Raw genomic sequence first — 16,483 nt, 5'->3', positions numbered from 1 at the left:
TTCTAAATGGCCACCATGGTATATGGCTTTGGAGTTGACGTCACGCCGCAATGCATTGTGGGAGCGCGGCACCATTTTCGGGGTCTATGAATCAAAACAAACACACTGTGTTGGAACGACGACTACAAGAAAGATGCTTAAAAGCAGCTCAAAAGAAAACGGACTGTATTGAAACCGATTTCGTTCAGAGGCGAAGCGGCGGTACCTGCAGAAAATAGCGTGCATTGGAAATGTGGACCCGTATGAAATACGGTCGTGGAATAGAAACCCTGAAGACCAACCGCTATTGACGTAGCCTGACATATTTTCGTACCTTATCTGTGGAATCAGCGCGTACAAGTCGTCATTCAAACAAAGGTAAGTCAGCTCGAGTACTGCGAGTGAAATGTGTTTGATTTCCCTGCAAACATTCAGATTAGTGCAGCATTAATTCATTCATGAGGGAGAAATTGCAGTGAGAACATGTGGAGGCTGTTAGGTGGATAACATAGTGAGTTCAGTGCATTGATGTGACATTGTCCTGAAGGATTTAGTTGTTCTCTATGGTTATAGAAATTGCAATAATTTATTCATATTTATTATAAATAATTCTAATTATACATCTTGCTTCATTTTCTGCAGGCAGGTTTCTGAGAGAGAACAGGCAGATTTAGAATATAAAATGCAGCGTTCTATAGATGGACACATAAAGAAATGAAAAATTACTTGTATGTGCTAACTTTCTAAACACTTTGTTACATTTATGATAAAGTAGATAAAACACATTTATGTCGGCCTTGGCTCATAGTTCTTGTCTTTAAATGAACTTTGTCTGTGTGTGTTTCAGGTGCTGCACTCTCAAAGACTGAATGAACCGGCATTGCAGCCATGGGTCACTGTGAGCATCACAGGGAAGGTTGAAGCCGCCCACTGCACCTGTATGGCCGGAGTCGCAGAGACCTGCACCCATGTCGCTGCTCTTCTGTTTAATGTAGAAGCAACAGTGCGGATCCGTGACACAAGGACTGTTACAGATGAACCTGCATACTGGGTTTTGCTGGGTTATGTGACCAAGATATAGCCAGAGGTTGGCCATAAGATAGACTTCTCCTCTTCAGCTGCCCAAAAAAAGGCTCTTGATCAAAACATAAACAGACCATTCGTATTGAAAGGTAAAAGGAGCCGTCCTCAAAAAAGAAAAATCCCACCTGCTACTGTGGAGGAGTTGTCACTGCTATAATGCCATAATGTTTTATATAGGGGTCTAGATTTATGCCTGAAGTGCACTGCCATGTAAATAATTTGCATTTACTGAATATGTACTGACTGAGTACCACTGTTCAAAAGTTGAATAAAGAAACAAACTAATTTTTGCCTCTTTTTTTTAATTAAAACCACTTTATAGAACATCACATCAGTTACAATGTAGAATCCATGTCATTTATAGTTTATAAAAGACAAAATGTTTACACAAAATCATGACAGTGTTTACATGATATCACCCACTACTAACATTATTTACTGTATCTTTTGAAAAAAAAAATACCACTATTTAAACAGCACAAGACTTAAGAATATTTAACAGGAGCCAGTTTCATTTTCCCTGGTTTTACTACCACACTGTTCACCAAACACAGCAAACTTTCACCATCTTATCCAGAAGGGTCACCTCTTCACCCTCACATGGAAGAAGTAATCTGATTGGCATGGTGGTAAGTTTGAAGCAGGTCCGTTATGTAGCGCTGGAACCCAGTCACGATGTGTTTCATCCATTTCATAGGCTGGTTTGCCTGCAATAATGCCAAATAATTAGAAACTCTATAAAGAGAAGGTAGTTCTGCAAAATCACTCAGTAGGATGTTTGTTCTAATTTGCTATGACCTCAGAGCGCGTTGAAAACAAAACTAATAGGCTATAAAGAGTGATATGAACATATTTAGAACTTACCGGAATGAAACCGTCTGGAGCACCAACAGATATTTGGAGATGGAAGAGAACTGGATATCAGCTCGTCTCACAGCTGCTATCCAGGCTAGACGCCTTCGTTTGGTAACATCCGATACACGAGCTGCCTCATGTTGCTTCCAGGTTGGGAAAGAATGAAAAGACAAACCCTTTTCAAGCTTATTCTCTTGCCGGTCGTGCGATCGAACATTGCAGCGGACCACATAGCCTTCGCTCCCTTTTCGCATGCGCTTTGTTTAGACCCCCAAAATGGCGGATCGGGCCAAAATCCTTTCCACGCCCACCCCCGTGACATCATGCTCCAAAGCCCTATAGTTATATAGGTATTCATGTCACACAAAAATCCACCACACTTCACCTCCCAGAACTGTGAGAAGAATAAAAAACATGTTGAAAACCTAGTTTGTTCAATTTTGCTAGATGTGTTTCCTGCACCAAAACAATTTGCACTTTGTCTCTTTTAAACTTAGAGAGGGCTTTCCATCTTTTCACTGGACTATGTAAGCCATTGATATTATTGACAATATTTGTAATGACCTGCTACTCATCTAAGTTATAGTTTCTGTGGTTATACACAGTTTGATAGGCTCCATGCTCAGCCTTATAAAAACTGAACATAGAACATATAAAAAAATAACATCAAAAAGGAACAAAAATCAAAATGAGACCCTGTTTCAGTGTAGAGTGGGTAAACCTCAATTTCCCGAGGGAGAAAGTGCCTTATTCCTGAAGGCTCTGAGTTTTTGTTTGTACTCAGGATGTTGCTTCTTGTTCACTGCTGCACTCGCTGGTTCTCTGCCCACCTTGCTCCAGGTTAGCTGCTTCAGTTGCTCCAGAGCTGTTTCTGATGATTTAACCACCTTCACAGCCTCTAATGGACATGTCTTCAGGGGCCTTCGCCGCCTTATTGTACATTTTCTTAAGCCGAGTTGGGAAGAGGGTCTGGAAGGGGATCTGCTGCTCTTTCAGTATCTTGCGCACGTCTGCGTATTCTCTTTGTTTTTTTTAGAATCTGGGGAGATAATCATGATCCAAACTCACTTGTCTGCTGTTCAGGGTAAATCCTCTGTTCTCCCATGCCCTACGTAGCAGGAGTTCTTGTGTTTTGAAGCTGAAGAATTTCACAATAATAGATCACGGGGGCGCATCGCCCAGGGATGGTGGGCCTAAGGAACGATCCGCCCTCAACTTCATCTTGGGACAGCCCCAGGTAGCTAGCCTGGAATATCGGTTTAATGTATTTCGCTCACGCCCTTCTGTCGAAGGACAAATTTGCGTGGTCTTGGTCTTGAGATGTGGTCATTTCTGTGGGTTAGCTCTTCAAAGTCGTAGGTTCCCTCGTGAGCTCACAGCGCTGCCATCACGGTGGTGTTCAAAACTAGAAACCAGGTCTTTCTCAGTTTATTTAACATTTTACTTATTTTATACACTGACTCATACAATAATTCAACAAATTACCGAAAACACATTATAAATGCACTATTTCATGCTGTAAGACCTTAGCAGTCATCAAAGTCACTCCTACTTGGCACCTACAGGCAAGTAATTAAAACATATGTACTTTACATCAATCAGCAGTAAACTGGATTCTGTGACTTTATCAAAAACCGTGTGTGGCAGACAGGATGTGGACTCAAATGCAGGACTCGGGAGACTGATATAAACATAAGCATCTTTAATGATGAACTTTCACAAGATACAAGACCACCACAGATCAGGCACAAAGAATCTAAAACAATAACTCTTCCAGAAAATCCACAGAAGGAAGAGAAACACATTTATGAGAGAGCACGCAACAAAGGACAAGGAGAGACTGAGACAATAATACACAGCAGATAATGAGGGGAGAGGAAACAGGTCAGGACAGCTGAAACTAATCACAGAGGATGAGACAGGGGAAGTAGAACTAAACACAAAACACGAGTGACAACAGAACATCAAGATAAAACAGGAAATCACTAACACTGAGACCAAGACTCAAAAATTTGAAGTTGACAGAGACAGAAGACAAACATGAGACTGAAGGAACAGAATGGAGCACAAAAGGAGATCAACAAACCTAAAACCACGAGGACGTCATAAACCCACAAAGCACAGAATGAATCTAAAGATCTTTGAACAGAAGCTCAGAATTAAAGACATGAAATAATCTCAATTACATTTGTATAATTTATAAAGACATTAAAAAGAAAATAACAGGTAGCTAAATACCAACAACCCAGAATACACAACCATAATCCAAAGTTCAAGAAAAATACAAACGTAGAGAAAATCTAAAAAGAGTCGAAGACTCGGGGACCATGACAGACCTTTCCACCTAATGATGTCTGTCTTCACGTCCACATCACTTCCTCTTTTGTTAATTTATATTTTCCTTTTAATTTAGCAGTATTTACATTTCTGAGTATTTCAATAATTACTCTGCTTTTACATTATTTTTATGGCTGTAGTATATTTATCTACATTTCATTCATCTGTAACAAACTATTCTGTGTCTTTAAATGTCTGCTAGGTTTCATTGAACCACAGGGAAAATTTTAATTTACAAAAACAAAAATTAAACAATGTGGAGACATTCTGTTCATAAAATGAGTAAATGTTTTTGCACATAAAAAAAACTGTCAGTATTGTTGTAGTTACAACATTTAAAAAAAAAGCACTGTATATGTATATATACAATATATTTCTTTTACCAGGTTATAAAGCAGAGTACATTCTTGATTTTAACTCGACATAATAACATGAGATAATTTCTCATGATTAAATTTAGGGATTGCTGCGGCAACCCAGTAGTAGTAAGATTCCGGTTAGCCCAGCAGTAAGTAAGTTTTAAACTTACTGTTTAGAACAAATAAAATTATACGTCTCATTATTCCTGCGACTGAACCACTCATGCTGTCCTCCTCTGTCCACACCTACAGACATGTCACACCCTTCAGTCTTCCCCTCTGTGGCCCACTTCTCATAGCAGACTACGTAGTCACTGACCCATAACCATAATCCCAGAGTGCATTTGTAGCTCAGTCCGATCCAAACATAGGGACTGTCAGCATTCTTGGCTGTTTCCTGGACCCATCCCTGCACCTCAGGGTTGGTGATAGAAACCAGCCTCTTGTAGTTGTTTTCACAGTAATTCAAGGCTTCTTCCCAGGTCTTGTTTTCTTTGATCAGGATCATTTTATCTGTAACAGGTAAAAAGAGAAATTTAAGTTTACTTTCAGTTCTTTTCCTTTTCAATTTGTTTACATTATACATGCTGCACTTAGGCAGTATCATTAGAAGACATAGTATACATTTTCACTGCTATGCAGATGACACCCAACTCTATCTGTCCATGAAGCCAGATAACACACACCAATTAGTTAAACTGCAGGAATGTCTTAAAGACATAAAGAGCTGGCTTCCTGTTAAGGACTAGAAAGAGAGAGCAGATTTCTCCTGTTTTGGCTTCCCTTCATTGGCTTCCTGTTAAATCCAGAATTGAATTCAAAATCCTGCTCCTCACACACAAGGTCTTAAATAATCAGGCCCCATCTTATCTTAATGACCTTGTAGTACCATATCACCCTATTAGAGCACTTCGCTCTCGCACTGCAGGCTTACTTGTTGTTCCTAGAGTATTTAAAAGTAGAATGGGAGGCAGAGCCTTCAGTTTTCAGGCCCCTCTTCTGCGGAACCAGCTTCCAGTTTGGAGACAGACACTATCTCTAGATTAGGCTTCAAACCTTCCTTTTTGCCAAAGCATATAGTTAGGGCTGGACCAGGTGACCCTGAATCCTCCCTTAGTTATGCTGCAATAGACGTAGGCTGCCGGGGATTCCCATGATGCATTGAGTTTTTCCTTTCCAGTCACCTTTCTCACTCACTATGTGTTAATAGACCTCTCTGCATCGAATAATATCTGTTATTAATCTCTGTCTCTCTTCCACAGCATGTCTTTATCCTGTTTGCCTTCTCTCACCCCAACCGGTCGCAGCAGATGGCCGCCCCTCCCTGAGCCTGGTTTTTCCTTCCCATTGTCGCCAAAGTGCTTGCTCATAGGGGGTCATATGATTGTTGGGTTTTCTCTGTATGTATTATTGTAGGGTCTATCTTACAATATAAAGCGCCTTGAGGCGACTGCTGTTGTGATTTGGCGCTATATAAATAAAATTGAATTGAACTGAAATGTTAACTACAGAAGAAAATCGTAGACGACCATGTTTACACTTATCCACATCTTCCTGAGAATTTTCTACCAGATATTAAATCGGTCTTTTTCAAATAAATTCAGCATGAATGCAGAAATAACGATACAATAATGACTACACAAACACATCATAATGAATCTTCTGAGTAATGACAGTGGTATTTCATTTTGAGAAAACTGAGAAAAACTTTTGTACAAACTCACCATCATAACAGAAGAAGGGTTTTTCTTTGTCACATTCATCAGAGCTCCAATTTCCTGATCTGTTTAACAGAGTCATAGCACATGTCTTGTTGCTTTGTTTATCATTGAATAACTGCATATCCCAGTATCTGAAAGAGAAATCACTCCCATCTGACCACCTCCAGCTGTCTCTGAACAGACCGACCCACACACTCATGACACGGCCAGCGAACAGAGCCTTCATTTCTTCTCCATCTACCTGATTGAGTCCACTGGCCAAGTCAGTGTAATTATATCTGCAGTAGTTCTGAGCCTGTGTCCACTTCATAAATGTTTCAATCAAATGCAATGTTTTATTGTCTTTCTTCATTTCTGTGAAACCAACACAGAAACACACAAAGACATCCCTCAATAATTTGTCTCTCGAAATTCTGAATTTTTTCTAAAATCAAAATTATATGATTACATTTGTATTTTACGATATTATAATAATATTTAACATTATTCACATTGCCTCACCGTCATAGCAAATGAACCACAGAGTATGATTACATGAAACATCTGCCAGCTTGTCTCTTTTCCTCACACAGTTCCCAGGCTTTTCTTTATCAGTTCTTCCACTCTGATTCCAGCTGCTGTCATTTTGAATGTATTCCACTCCTGGCAGAGACCAATGCCACGTCCTGTTTCCATCTGTGTTGTTGTTCAGTCCAATCCAGGCTTCTCCTTGATTCTGTGTGGAGTTACGGAGTCTGCTCATGTCTGTCATGTCAAACACTTTGGCCAGGTCTGTATATTTCTCTCTGCAGTATCTCTGTGCTTCATACCAGCTCTTGTTTTCTGCAGTAAAGTGGTACTCATACAGGCGGCATGTAAAGAAGCAACACTGACCTGAAATACAGAAATATTACATATATAGAAATATTAAAGGTTAATATGTGACTCTGAATTCAAAGAACTTGGTCAAAGAGTAATTTGATATATCTTTGACTTCCTGTCTAGGAGCTTCTTCAGTAAAATGATAATTACATAGCTGACATGTCAAGAGAGACTGACCAAAAAACAAACAAACAAAAGAAAAAAAACTGCTGATACAAGAAACTAATCATATCAAGTTGAGATTATGGATAAAAGCTTTACTTGATAAATATGGATCTATATTCAGTGAATGTATTGGTAGAATTATTGCAAATGTTTAATTAATCAGCATTAATAAACATTCATTTCAAATTAAAAAAATAAAGTGTATTTGTAAAACAATCCACTTACCCATCAGAATAAGCAGATACAGACTCCACTGCATCTTTGATCTGACAGATGAAAGTGATGTTTTATTGCTCAAGGAAACAAAGATTTGAACAAAACTTCTTTGATGCAAACTTTATGTCAGGAAAGAAAAGATGGATCAATACAAGACGGTAGGAAATATGAAATACATGTGAACCATTATGAACCAGAATAGACAGCAGCTCATGAACAAGCTGATTAAACCATTAATGTTACTCATCTCTTGGTATTTTAACTGTTATTAGTAATAATTGTGTATAACATATGTTTTTTTTTCTTTGTTGAATACACAAATGTACATTACACGTCACCTCTGTACCACAAATAAGAAATAATGTTAAAGGTTTTAAACTTACATGTGATCATTTCTTCTCTATTCAGTGTGTTCATGAAGACAGCTCTCAAGTAAGTATTAAAATACACTAAAAGAGAGCTCTCTTTGTGCTGGTCAGGATTTGACTATTAAATTTTTAAAGAGTGTATCTATTTCCTCTGACAGACTGACTGACAGATGGGGGGATTTTTATATGAGAGTTATAAAAAGTGTCATTTACATGATGAGGAAACAGGAAAAAAGGTGCAGAAAACACTGCACTGCTAACAGTCCAAGAAGCAAAAACATATAAACATGTCTTCCTTATTTATGTTGCTTAATAACTTCATCCATTATCTTAATCTGGGAGTGAGGCACAGGGAGAGCATGATCTACTCATTTTATATAATGTTAACGTCCATCCTCTTAAACACTTATCCAACTCAGACTTGCAGGCCAGCCTGGAGGATATTCCAGCTGACTGTGTGTGAGAGGCTGCTTACATTTATTTTATTATTATTATTATTATATTGTTTAACAAAACATGTAATGTTAAGGTGGGATATTGGAGAAAATAAAAATTAAAAGTATTTCTGGTTACACTGCACTTTTATATACATAAAAATACATAAAAACTTGAGTAATTTTTAAATTGATGCAAATTAGACTGAGTTTCTATCTCTAATTTGCTTTTAGTTGTAATAAATTCTGTGCTGGAAATTGGAGATGAAGATAATGCTTTGCATGTGCAAGACTTTAATGTGTGACTGTCAGGTCTCTACTTCCAGCACTCTCACTTCAAACTTGACTATTTTACCAGATTACTCTAAATGACTTCATGAATATTAGCTCTACTTCTGTTTTCCTTAAACAAACACCAGGTATAATCTGCTTCTGTTGAACTGTTTTACATAAGCATACACTAAGAGCGGTGAGGTGATGTAACATTACAGTTAAATGTTTGAAATGTTTTGTTATGTTTTTTTTCTTTTTCTTTTGGTTTTTTGGTTTGTTTGTTTGTTTTTATACATTGAACTGCACTTTAAGTATTAGGTATTTTCTTTCCACATTGTAGCAGTTGGAAGGGCGGGTTGCTACGTTCTAAGATATAAAATGTGTAAAGTCTTATCAAATCTGAACATGTCATATAAAAAAGTCTTTCAAGTTCTGCAAAGAGCAGACAAGAAAAAACAGAGAAAACTGAGCTGAACTGGTCCACACAGCCGAGAAAAATACACCAGCGACACAGGTATAACACAGATGTGATGACAAACATCACATGGCGCGCATGTCAGGGACAAACACAGGTGCCTGACATGCTCTCAACTCTCAAGATCTTCAGCTCACAACTCCGACAGAGCTTCACCAGCATTCCCAGAGTGGGGTGACTTACTGGCCCAAGTGGAGGAGTTTAAGTATTTTGGGGTCTTGTTGATGAGTGAGGGGAGAGGGTGATCTATGAACGGATTGGTGCTGTGGCTGCAGTGATGTGGACACTGTGCTAAAACATTGAGGTGAAAAGAGAGCTGGATTAGGTGGCTGGGGAGAGGCAAGTCTGGTCTTCTCTGCTTAGGCTGCTGGCCCCAGATAAGCAGAAGATTATGACTCCAAACTTTCCCACCTGCTTTTTAAAATATGCATTTCACACCTGGCAGAGACCAATGCCATGTCATGTTTCTATCTGTTTGTTGTGCAGTCCAGGCTTCAACTTTATGCTGCGTGGAGTGTAATGTCTTCCATGTCAAACGTTTTGGTAAGGTCTGCAAATGTCTCTCTGCAGTATTTCTGTGCGTCTTTTCAGGACGTTTTCTGTGTTTTCATTTCTTTTTTTTAATTATTGTACGGTCTTAACTAGAGATGGCACGATACCACTTTTTTATGTCCGATACCGATACCGATATCATAAATTTGGATATCTGCCGATACCGATATGAATCCGATATAGTGTGTTTTTTAATCAATAGAACTGTTTTTTTAATATCTTGCTGCATTTTGTATAAGTTCATACTCAAGTTTAACTAAACAACAACACTAAAGCTATTCTGTTATACCTGTATGTAAAAAATACACTGCACCCAAAATATTTCATAGTTCAGCAACACTGATCAATCTAATAAACTTAAACCTACTCCATCCTTCCTATTCTGGTATTTTAAAGAGTACTTAGCAGAAATATTAAGCAACCTAACTAATAGGGTTGCAAACTCCCCAGCAAAAGAAAATAGGGAACCACCCCCCACCCTCCACCTCATGATGCTTAATCGATGTAATCAACTTCAATTTAATGCAGGGTGAAAAAAAAGCACAGAAATAAATTATTTTTCAAGAATAATTAAATAGATGCAACATCTTTCTTCAACAGAATTGCAGAATTCACAGATGGTACCTTCCCAAAGGAAAAAGTACTATAGCTTACTAGAGTATATTAGACTTAACAGTTACTATATACAGTAATGGACTTCTATACATTTTACATCAGATTAAAACTTTGGGTGTAAGATTCACATAATTATTTATTAAAAGCTAGACATTTTAAATGAGAATAAGAAAGTAAAGTATGTCTTTGTGCCCCCTTTTCCCTGTTCATGCCCTATCGGCCCCCCTGGCTAAACTTTGCTAGATCCGCCCCTGCACAGTTACCAGCCGTCAGCTACGTAGAAAAAGATCCTGGTCTAGAAAGTAATATTAAATAAAAATTCTAACAGCAGCTTATCAAGCTTAAACGTGCTGCTGTTGTTCAGCCGCTGGTTTCCTCTTTCTGGTGCAAAGTGGGCCAAAAACAAAGAAGAGAGACGGACTCGAGACAGAAAAGCCGATCAGCTGATAAGCAGTGTCACAATTGAAGTAGCAGCAGGAAGGTGAGGGAGAGAGAGAGGCAGTCGCTCCATATATCGGTTGTTAAGCATAACATGGGAATGCTTTACAAACATTCAGAGATGAACTTACACACTTGCTTTACTTCTCTCTGGGATAACTTCTGGGATAACTTCCTCGGAGATGAAATGCTGGTTTGGTAGCGAGGCTACAAATACACAGCTGCTTTATCACATGAGCACACTGCTCCGACGTGCTACGGTTATGAGCAGAGTTACGCCGTGTCACAAGTTTTGTGAGGTGCTTTTTTGAAATTTAATGGATCGGATTACATTTTTTATTTCTCACCGATATCCGATCCAGTAATTTAGGTCAGTATCGGACCGATACCGATACGTAATATCGGATCGGTCCATCTCTAGTCTTAACCTTACAATATAAAGTGCTGTGAGGAAAATGTTGTTGTGATATATATATATAAAAAAAGATTTGTATTGAATTGACTTCTTGTCTTTAATAAAGTGGTACAGGTGAGACATGAAGAAGAAACCCTGACCTAATGTTGCTGATAGGAGAAAGAATCTGATAAATCATAGAATCAAACTGATCAGAACTGAGCAGCTTGAGTACCAGGGTTTATAGTGTCAGTAATCTAGATGGTTTCATGAAACCAGCAGAAATAGAGCTGATGAATAGAAAAAAATAAATAAATTCCAGTAGCACTAACATGATCCATTTGCCAGTCAGAATAAATAGAAAGTAACACACAGCATCTTTTATGTCAGATACATTTGAGCTGACCAGTGGCGGTCCTAGCCTGTTTGGCGCCCTGGGCGAACACTCCCTCTGCCCCCCCCCCCCCCACACACACACACAAAACATGTTAAGGATTGTACATTAACATAAAACTGTTGTCCACACACACATATGAAGAGAGAGAGAGTATGCATAGTATGCAAACGGCTACCAAACAGCCATCATAATTCGTCATACAATGAGAACAGGACAAATCAACAATTGACAATGACTAATTAATATTAAAATCTGTAACATAATGTATTGTTTGGAGTTTAGTCTGTTACTGTTACTATTTTTTACCATTTCTTCTTGGGGCAACTGTAACCCACATTATTTCCTTAGGGATTAATAAAGTATTCTGATTCTGACTGTTTCAGGATGACCTGCCATTATCCAATGACACATCTGTTTACCTGTATCATTTGTTCGTTTCTTCTCCTCTTCTTTTCTCTTTTTTCTAAACTGAGCACCTGATGGCTTTGAACTTTTCTTGCACTTTTGCACTTTTGCACAATTTTGCACTCCAGTATGAACACCCATCCCTCAACCAGAGGATCACCACAACATAACCTAATAGACCTACACCTTAGTTCACAGATTAACTTTGTCTAGGGTGTATTTCTGGGATTTCACACAACCCAGGATTCAAATCATGAATACATAATGGACTTGGATTTACTACATTATGAATGAAATGTGCTCTATTTGGAAGCAGCAGGTCTCCCTCCCCTTTCGACGGGTTGTGTGAGACTTTAAATCATCAAACTGTAAATTATAAATTTTAGATTGTTATTGGTCCCTTTACCCCGAGTCCTAAAGTGTATATTTATTTTCTTACTCTACTATATTTATTGTTCGTTTATTTGCACTGCTGTAACTGGAGCCTCGTCGTCTCGTCTCTCTATATACTGTAGTGATGCGCGAATCATGAACGAATCGTTCAATACTCGAGAATCACTTTACTGACTCGTGAATCATGATTCACAAGCGCAACTGACTCACTGACTCATCCCTGTTGCTGTTAGCAAACTAATTTCATTAGTAGAAATATATCTAGCTTATAATTCAAATTGTGAAGAAAAACACAACATCCAGTATCTTAACAAAAACATTTCTGCTCTGAACTGGAAGAAAAAACCCTGAGTAGAAGCTCACATCAAGACAATAGCTCCTCGGTTCACAGTAGCATCGCTCTGCTAACATGCTAACAGCACATCTGAGCTACTCACCCCCTCCCTTCCTGCGCTGAATCGTAGGGGAAGCAAATCACTCATGACTCACTAACCCCCTCCCTCCTGTGCTGAATCGTAGCGTAAGCAAATCACTCAGGACTCACTAACCCCCTCCCTCCTGTGCTGAATCATAGAGCGAGCGAATCACTCATGACTCGCTCACCCCCTCCCTCCTGTGCTGAATCATAGAGCGAACGAATCACTCACTCACTCACTCACCCCCTCCCTCCTGGCTCGCAGCTACTTCTTCTTCTTGGTTGGCAACCAATGTTAAGGCGCACTACCGCCCCCTGGCTCACAGCGCCAGTGGACATTTAGATGAGAAAATATATATTTGACACATGTAAGGAAAATACTAATAAAATAAAAATAAACAAAAGAAATGTTCCCTTTAGAAATTCTTTTGGTCTTTTTTGCTCTATAAAATAGTTGTTTTCTTTAAGAATCACTCATCTTAGCAGTAGGATTTACATTAAAAGAGAAACAAATTAAGTTTGAGTGAAAATGTAAATTTTTTGCACTCTCTGGTCAACTGACTCAGTGACTCAAATTACTCAAAAAACCCGATTCACTTTGGTGAGTGACTCATTAAAACTTGATTCAGTAAAAAGAATCAAATTTACCATCACTAATATACTGGACTGTATGTAGCGGAGATGACAATAAAGTTTACTTTGTCTTCAGCAGCGCGCAGGCGCACCGAGGGCTCTCGTGCTCAGTTTTCGTGTATAGAATTTCGAAAAAACATCGGTGCAAATTATAAGTCTGTATCATAATGTCCGGTGTTTTCGTGTTTGTTGTTTTGTTTTTATTTTGTTTTATTTTGCGAGTTGGTTATTAGATGCTGCTCCAGCCAGCCAGAGAATCCCCCGCCGCCCCGCCCTCTCCTCCCTGTGCCGCAAGCAGCAGGCGCACCTCGCAAACGGAGGGCGCCCTTACTCCCAGCAAATGGGCGATAGAAAACCGATCGGTGCCTATGACATTCCCAATATGCGCTGGCTGCCGTCGGGGCAGCATGAGTACGAGCATTTTTTTTTCTTTTGTTTTTTTTGCCGATGCCCGTGATGCCGCCCCCCATCACGATGCCACCCCGGGCAACCGCCCGTGTCGCCCGTATCTAAAACCGCTACTGGAGCTGACATAGAGACAGCAATAACTCTTACGTGCTGCATGAAAAGCATATGTCAGGCTGAAATATGTAAACCACAGTCAAACAGAAACATATTTATTTAATCTATTTTTCCAAATCTAGCCCTCTTTTATTTGATCAGGCATTTATTAAAGACGTAATATAAAAATAAGTGAAATACTTTAAACTGTCTCCACACATTACAGTACACAAGTCACCCAGCGTAATGTAGAGGAATAAAGGCAGTAGGAGGACAGAGGAAAAGAATAAAGATTTGCAGCTAAATGATTGTAAATTAATGCTAAATGCCAGGTCATTCAAAAACACAAGTTCATCTCCACTTAATAAACTTGTATGCGTCTTATATTGTGTGATATATTTCAGTGACTTTTAAGTTTTTCAAGAAAAATTTTGTTTGGTTAAAGAAGTGCAGACTTATTTTGTGATTTTGTCTGATCTTGTGTTTTTGTGCTAATCATGATTGAAACTTTATCCACAATCATTCCCAAATTTTAGCTCTTGTCCTCTGGACAGCTTCCATACTAGATGAGTGTCGTGGAAAAATTTAAGTGCTCTGCTGCTTTAAAAGAATACTCATGTAAAATATTTTATTTTTTATATTTGGTCGCAAAATTTAAAAACCAGAAAAATAGAAACACTGTTAGAAATACTGAGTAATTACATCATCTACACTCGACCTGTGCATATGCACAAAGATTAAATGTCTTAAAAAACTTTAAACTTACATCTGGTTGGTTCTCTCCTTGATGTCTCTCCTCAGTGTGTTCATAAAGACTGCTGTCAAAAGAAGGTTGTATGCTACACTAACACAGAGATCTTGTTTGCCAAAGGTCAACATGTGAATATTAAAATATTCCACCAGAATGATCCAGTGTATATTTCAGGGATGAAACAGGGATTTTATGTAATGCTGTGGAAACAGAAATAAACCGCTGCACTGTTGAACATCGAATGAGCAAAAGGAAGAGGAAAAAATGTAAAACTATAAATAAATCTTTTTCCATCTATAGTTGCTACAAAGTGTTCCAGGTTAACTTCATCATACAATGTTCAGTTACTGTTAGAGTTTTCTGTTAATTGCTGAGACACGAGGACACAATGAAGGTAAGAAGAGTAAATATTAAACATGACTGACCTAAAAACTGAAAACCAAACACATAAAACTAACTCTTAGAGCACAGAAATCATAGATTCAAAAATGAAATATAGGACTGGTTCACAATGAAATGCAGAGACATCGAGGACAGATAAAAACTCTAAAATAAATCAATAAACATAAAAAGAAGACCAAACCCATGAAAATGTCCATGAAAATACATTTTTAATAAGTAATCAAAATTATGGAGACAACAGGATGCAGCTTGCCAGCATCAGCATTCAGATATGCTGCACTCTGCCTCTCACCCCACATCATGTGGGATCCGCTGCAGCTTCAGCACTAAGTTCTTCTCAATCTCACCTATGGTGGGTTTTAGCTTTGCCGTCTAATCGTACAAAGAAACTTTTAAGATCCTCACCTTCTTTGAAGTCAGGTATTCTTGGTTCACCTACCTAGACCATTTCTGCTCTCTGTACCAGAGCAGTTTGTACAACATGAGGCCGAGGCTGTGCATGGAGTGGTTGAGATGGAGAAGGAGGCTCAGTTTGGCGCTCAGCGACTCCATGAGGTAGCTGCACAGGTGATAGCTGAGGCAGTTGCTCAGTCTCTCGCTTTGGGAAAACGTCTGTTATAGAAACGTGTAGAAAGTTCAGAATATACATCATGTTGCAGCTTTGGTATATTATTGCTCAGCTGTTTAATGTTTTTGTTAACAGTATTGTTTCTATTGTTTTGGATCTTCACATAAATTCTCCAATTTCATCAAGTTATCAGGTTTAGAAAGTTCTTTACTTTATGGTGTTCCACAGGGTTCAGTGCTAGGACCAATTCTGCTTACATTATACATGCTTCCCTTAGGCAGTATCATTAGAAGTCATAGTATACATTTACACTGCTATGCAGATGACACCCAACTCTATCTGTCCATGAAGCCAGATAACACACATCAATTAGTTAAACGGCAGGAATGTCTTAAAGACATAAAGAGCTGGATGGCCGCTAACTTTCTGCTTCTTAATTCAGATAAAACTGAGGTTATTGTACTCGGCCCTGAAAATCTTAGAAATATGGTATCTAACCAGATTCTTACTCTGGATGGCATTACCTTGGTCTCCAGTAACACTGTGAGGAACCTTGGAGTCATTTTTGACCAGGACATGTCCTTCAATGCACATATTAAACAAATATGTAAGACTGCTTTCTTCCATTTGCACAACATCTCTAAAATTAGAAATATCCTGTCTCAGAGTGACGCTGAAAAACTAGTTCATGCATTTATTACTTCTAGGACTACTGTAATTCATTATTATCAGGATGTCCTAAAAAATCGCTGAAAAGCCTTCAGTTAATCCAAAATGCTGCAGCAAGAGTACTGACAGGGACTAGAAAGAGAGAGCATATTTCTCCTGTTTTGGCTTCCCTTCATTGGCTTCCTGTTAAATCCAGAATTGAATTCAAAATCCTGCTCCTCACA

General features: G+C 38.7%; 1 protein-coding gene across 1 annotated transcript; it reads right to left on the bottom strand.

The window, feature by feature from the left end:
• Positions 1-4,617: 4,617 nt before the first annotated feature.
• Positions 4,618-14,664, bottom strand: LOC109198759 (putative C-type lectin domain family 20 member A). The gene is made up of 5 exons (XM_019354108.2): positions 14,636-14,664; positions 7,586-7,626; positions 6,836-7,207; positions 6,338-6,688; positions 4,618-5,126 (listed from the first exon to the last, which is right to left on the bottom strand). The coding sequence occupies exons 2-5, from the start codon at positions 7,617-7,619 to the stop codon at positions 4,780-4,782; spliced, it is 1,104 nt and encodes a 367-aa protein (XP_019209653.1). The 5' UTR covers positions 7,620-7,626; positions 14,636-14,664; the 3' UTR covers positions 4,618-4,779.
• Between the last annotated feature and the right edge of the window lie 1,819 nt (positions 14,665-16,483).

Source organism: Oreochromis niloticus, linkage group LG3 (assembly GCF_001858045.2).
Source record: "Oreochromis niloticus isolate F11D_XX linkage group LG3, O_niloticus_UMD_NMBU, whole genome shotgun sequence".
NCBI classification, from domain to species: domain Eukaryota; kingdom Metazoa; phylum Chordata; class Actinopteri; order Cichliformes; family Cichlidae; genus Oreochromis; species Oreochromis niloticus.
The sequence above is the reverse complement of the archived record's forward strand: the minus strand, read 5'-3'. Positions and strand labels throughout refer to the sequence as shown.

Bases quoted from the DNA above. Each gene is read 5' to 3' on its own strand.
- LOC109198759 (XM_019354108.2), bottom strand. From the start codon at position 7,619: ATGCAGTGGAGTCTGTATCTGCTTATTCTGATGG. The intron at 6,689-6,835 runs GTGAGGCAATGT...TTGGTTTCACAG, and splicing joins GTGGTTCATTTGCTATGACG to AAATGAAGAAAGACAATAAA. The intron at 5,127-6,337 runs GTGAGTTTGTAC...TACCTGTTACAG, and splicing joins ACCCTTCTTCTGTTATGATG to ATAAAATGATCCTGATCAAA.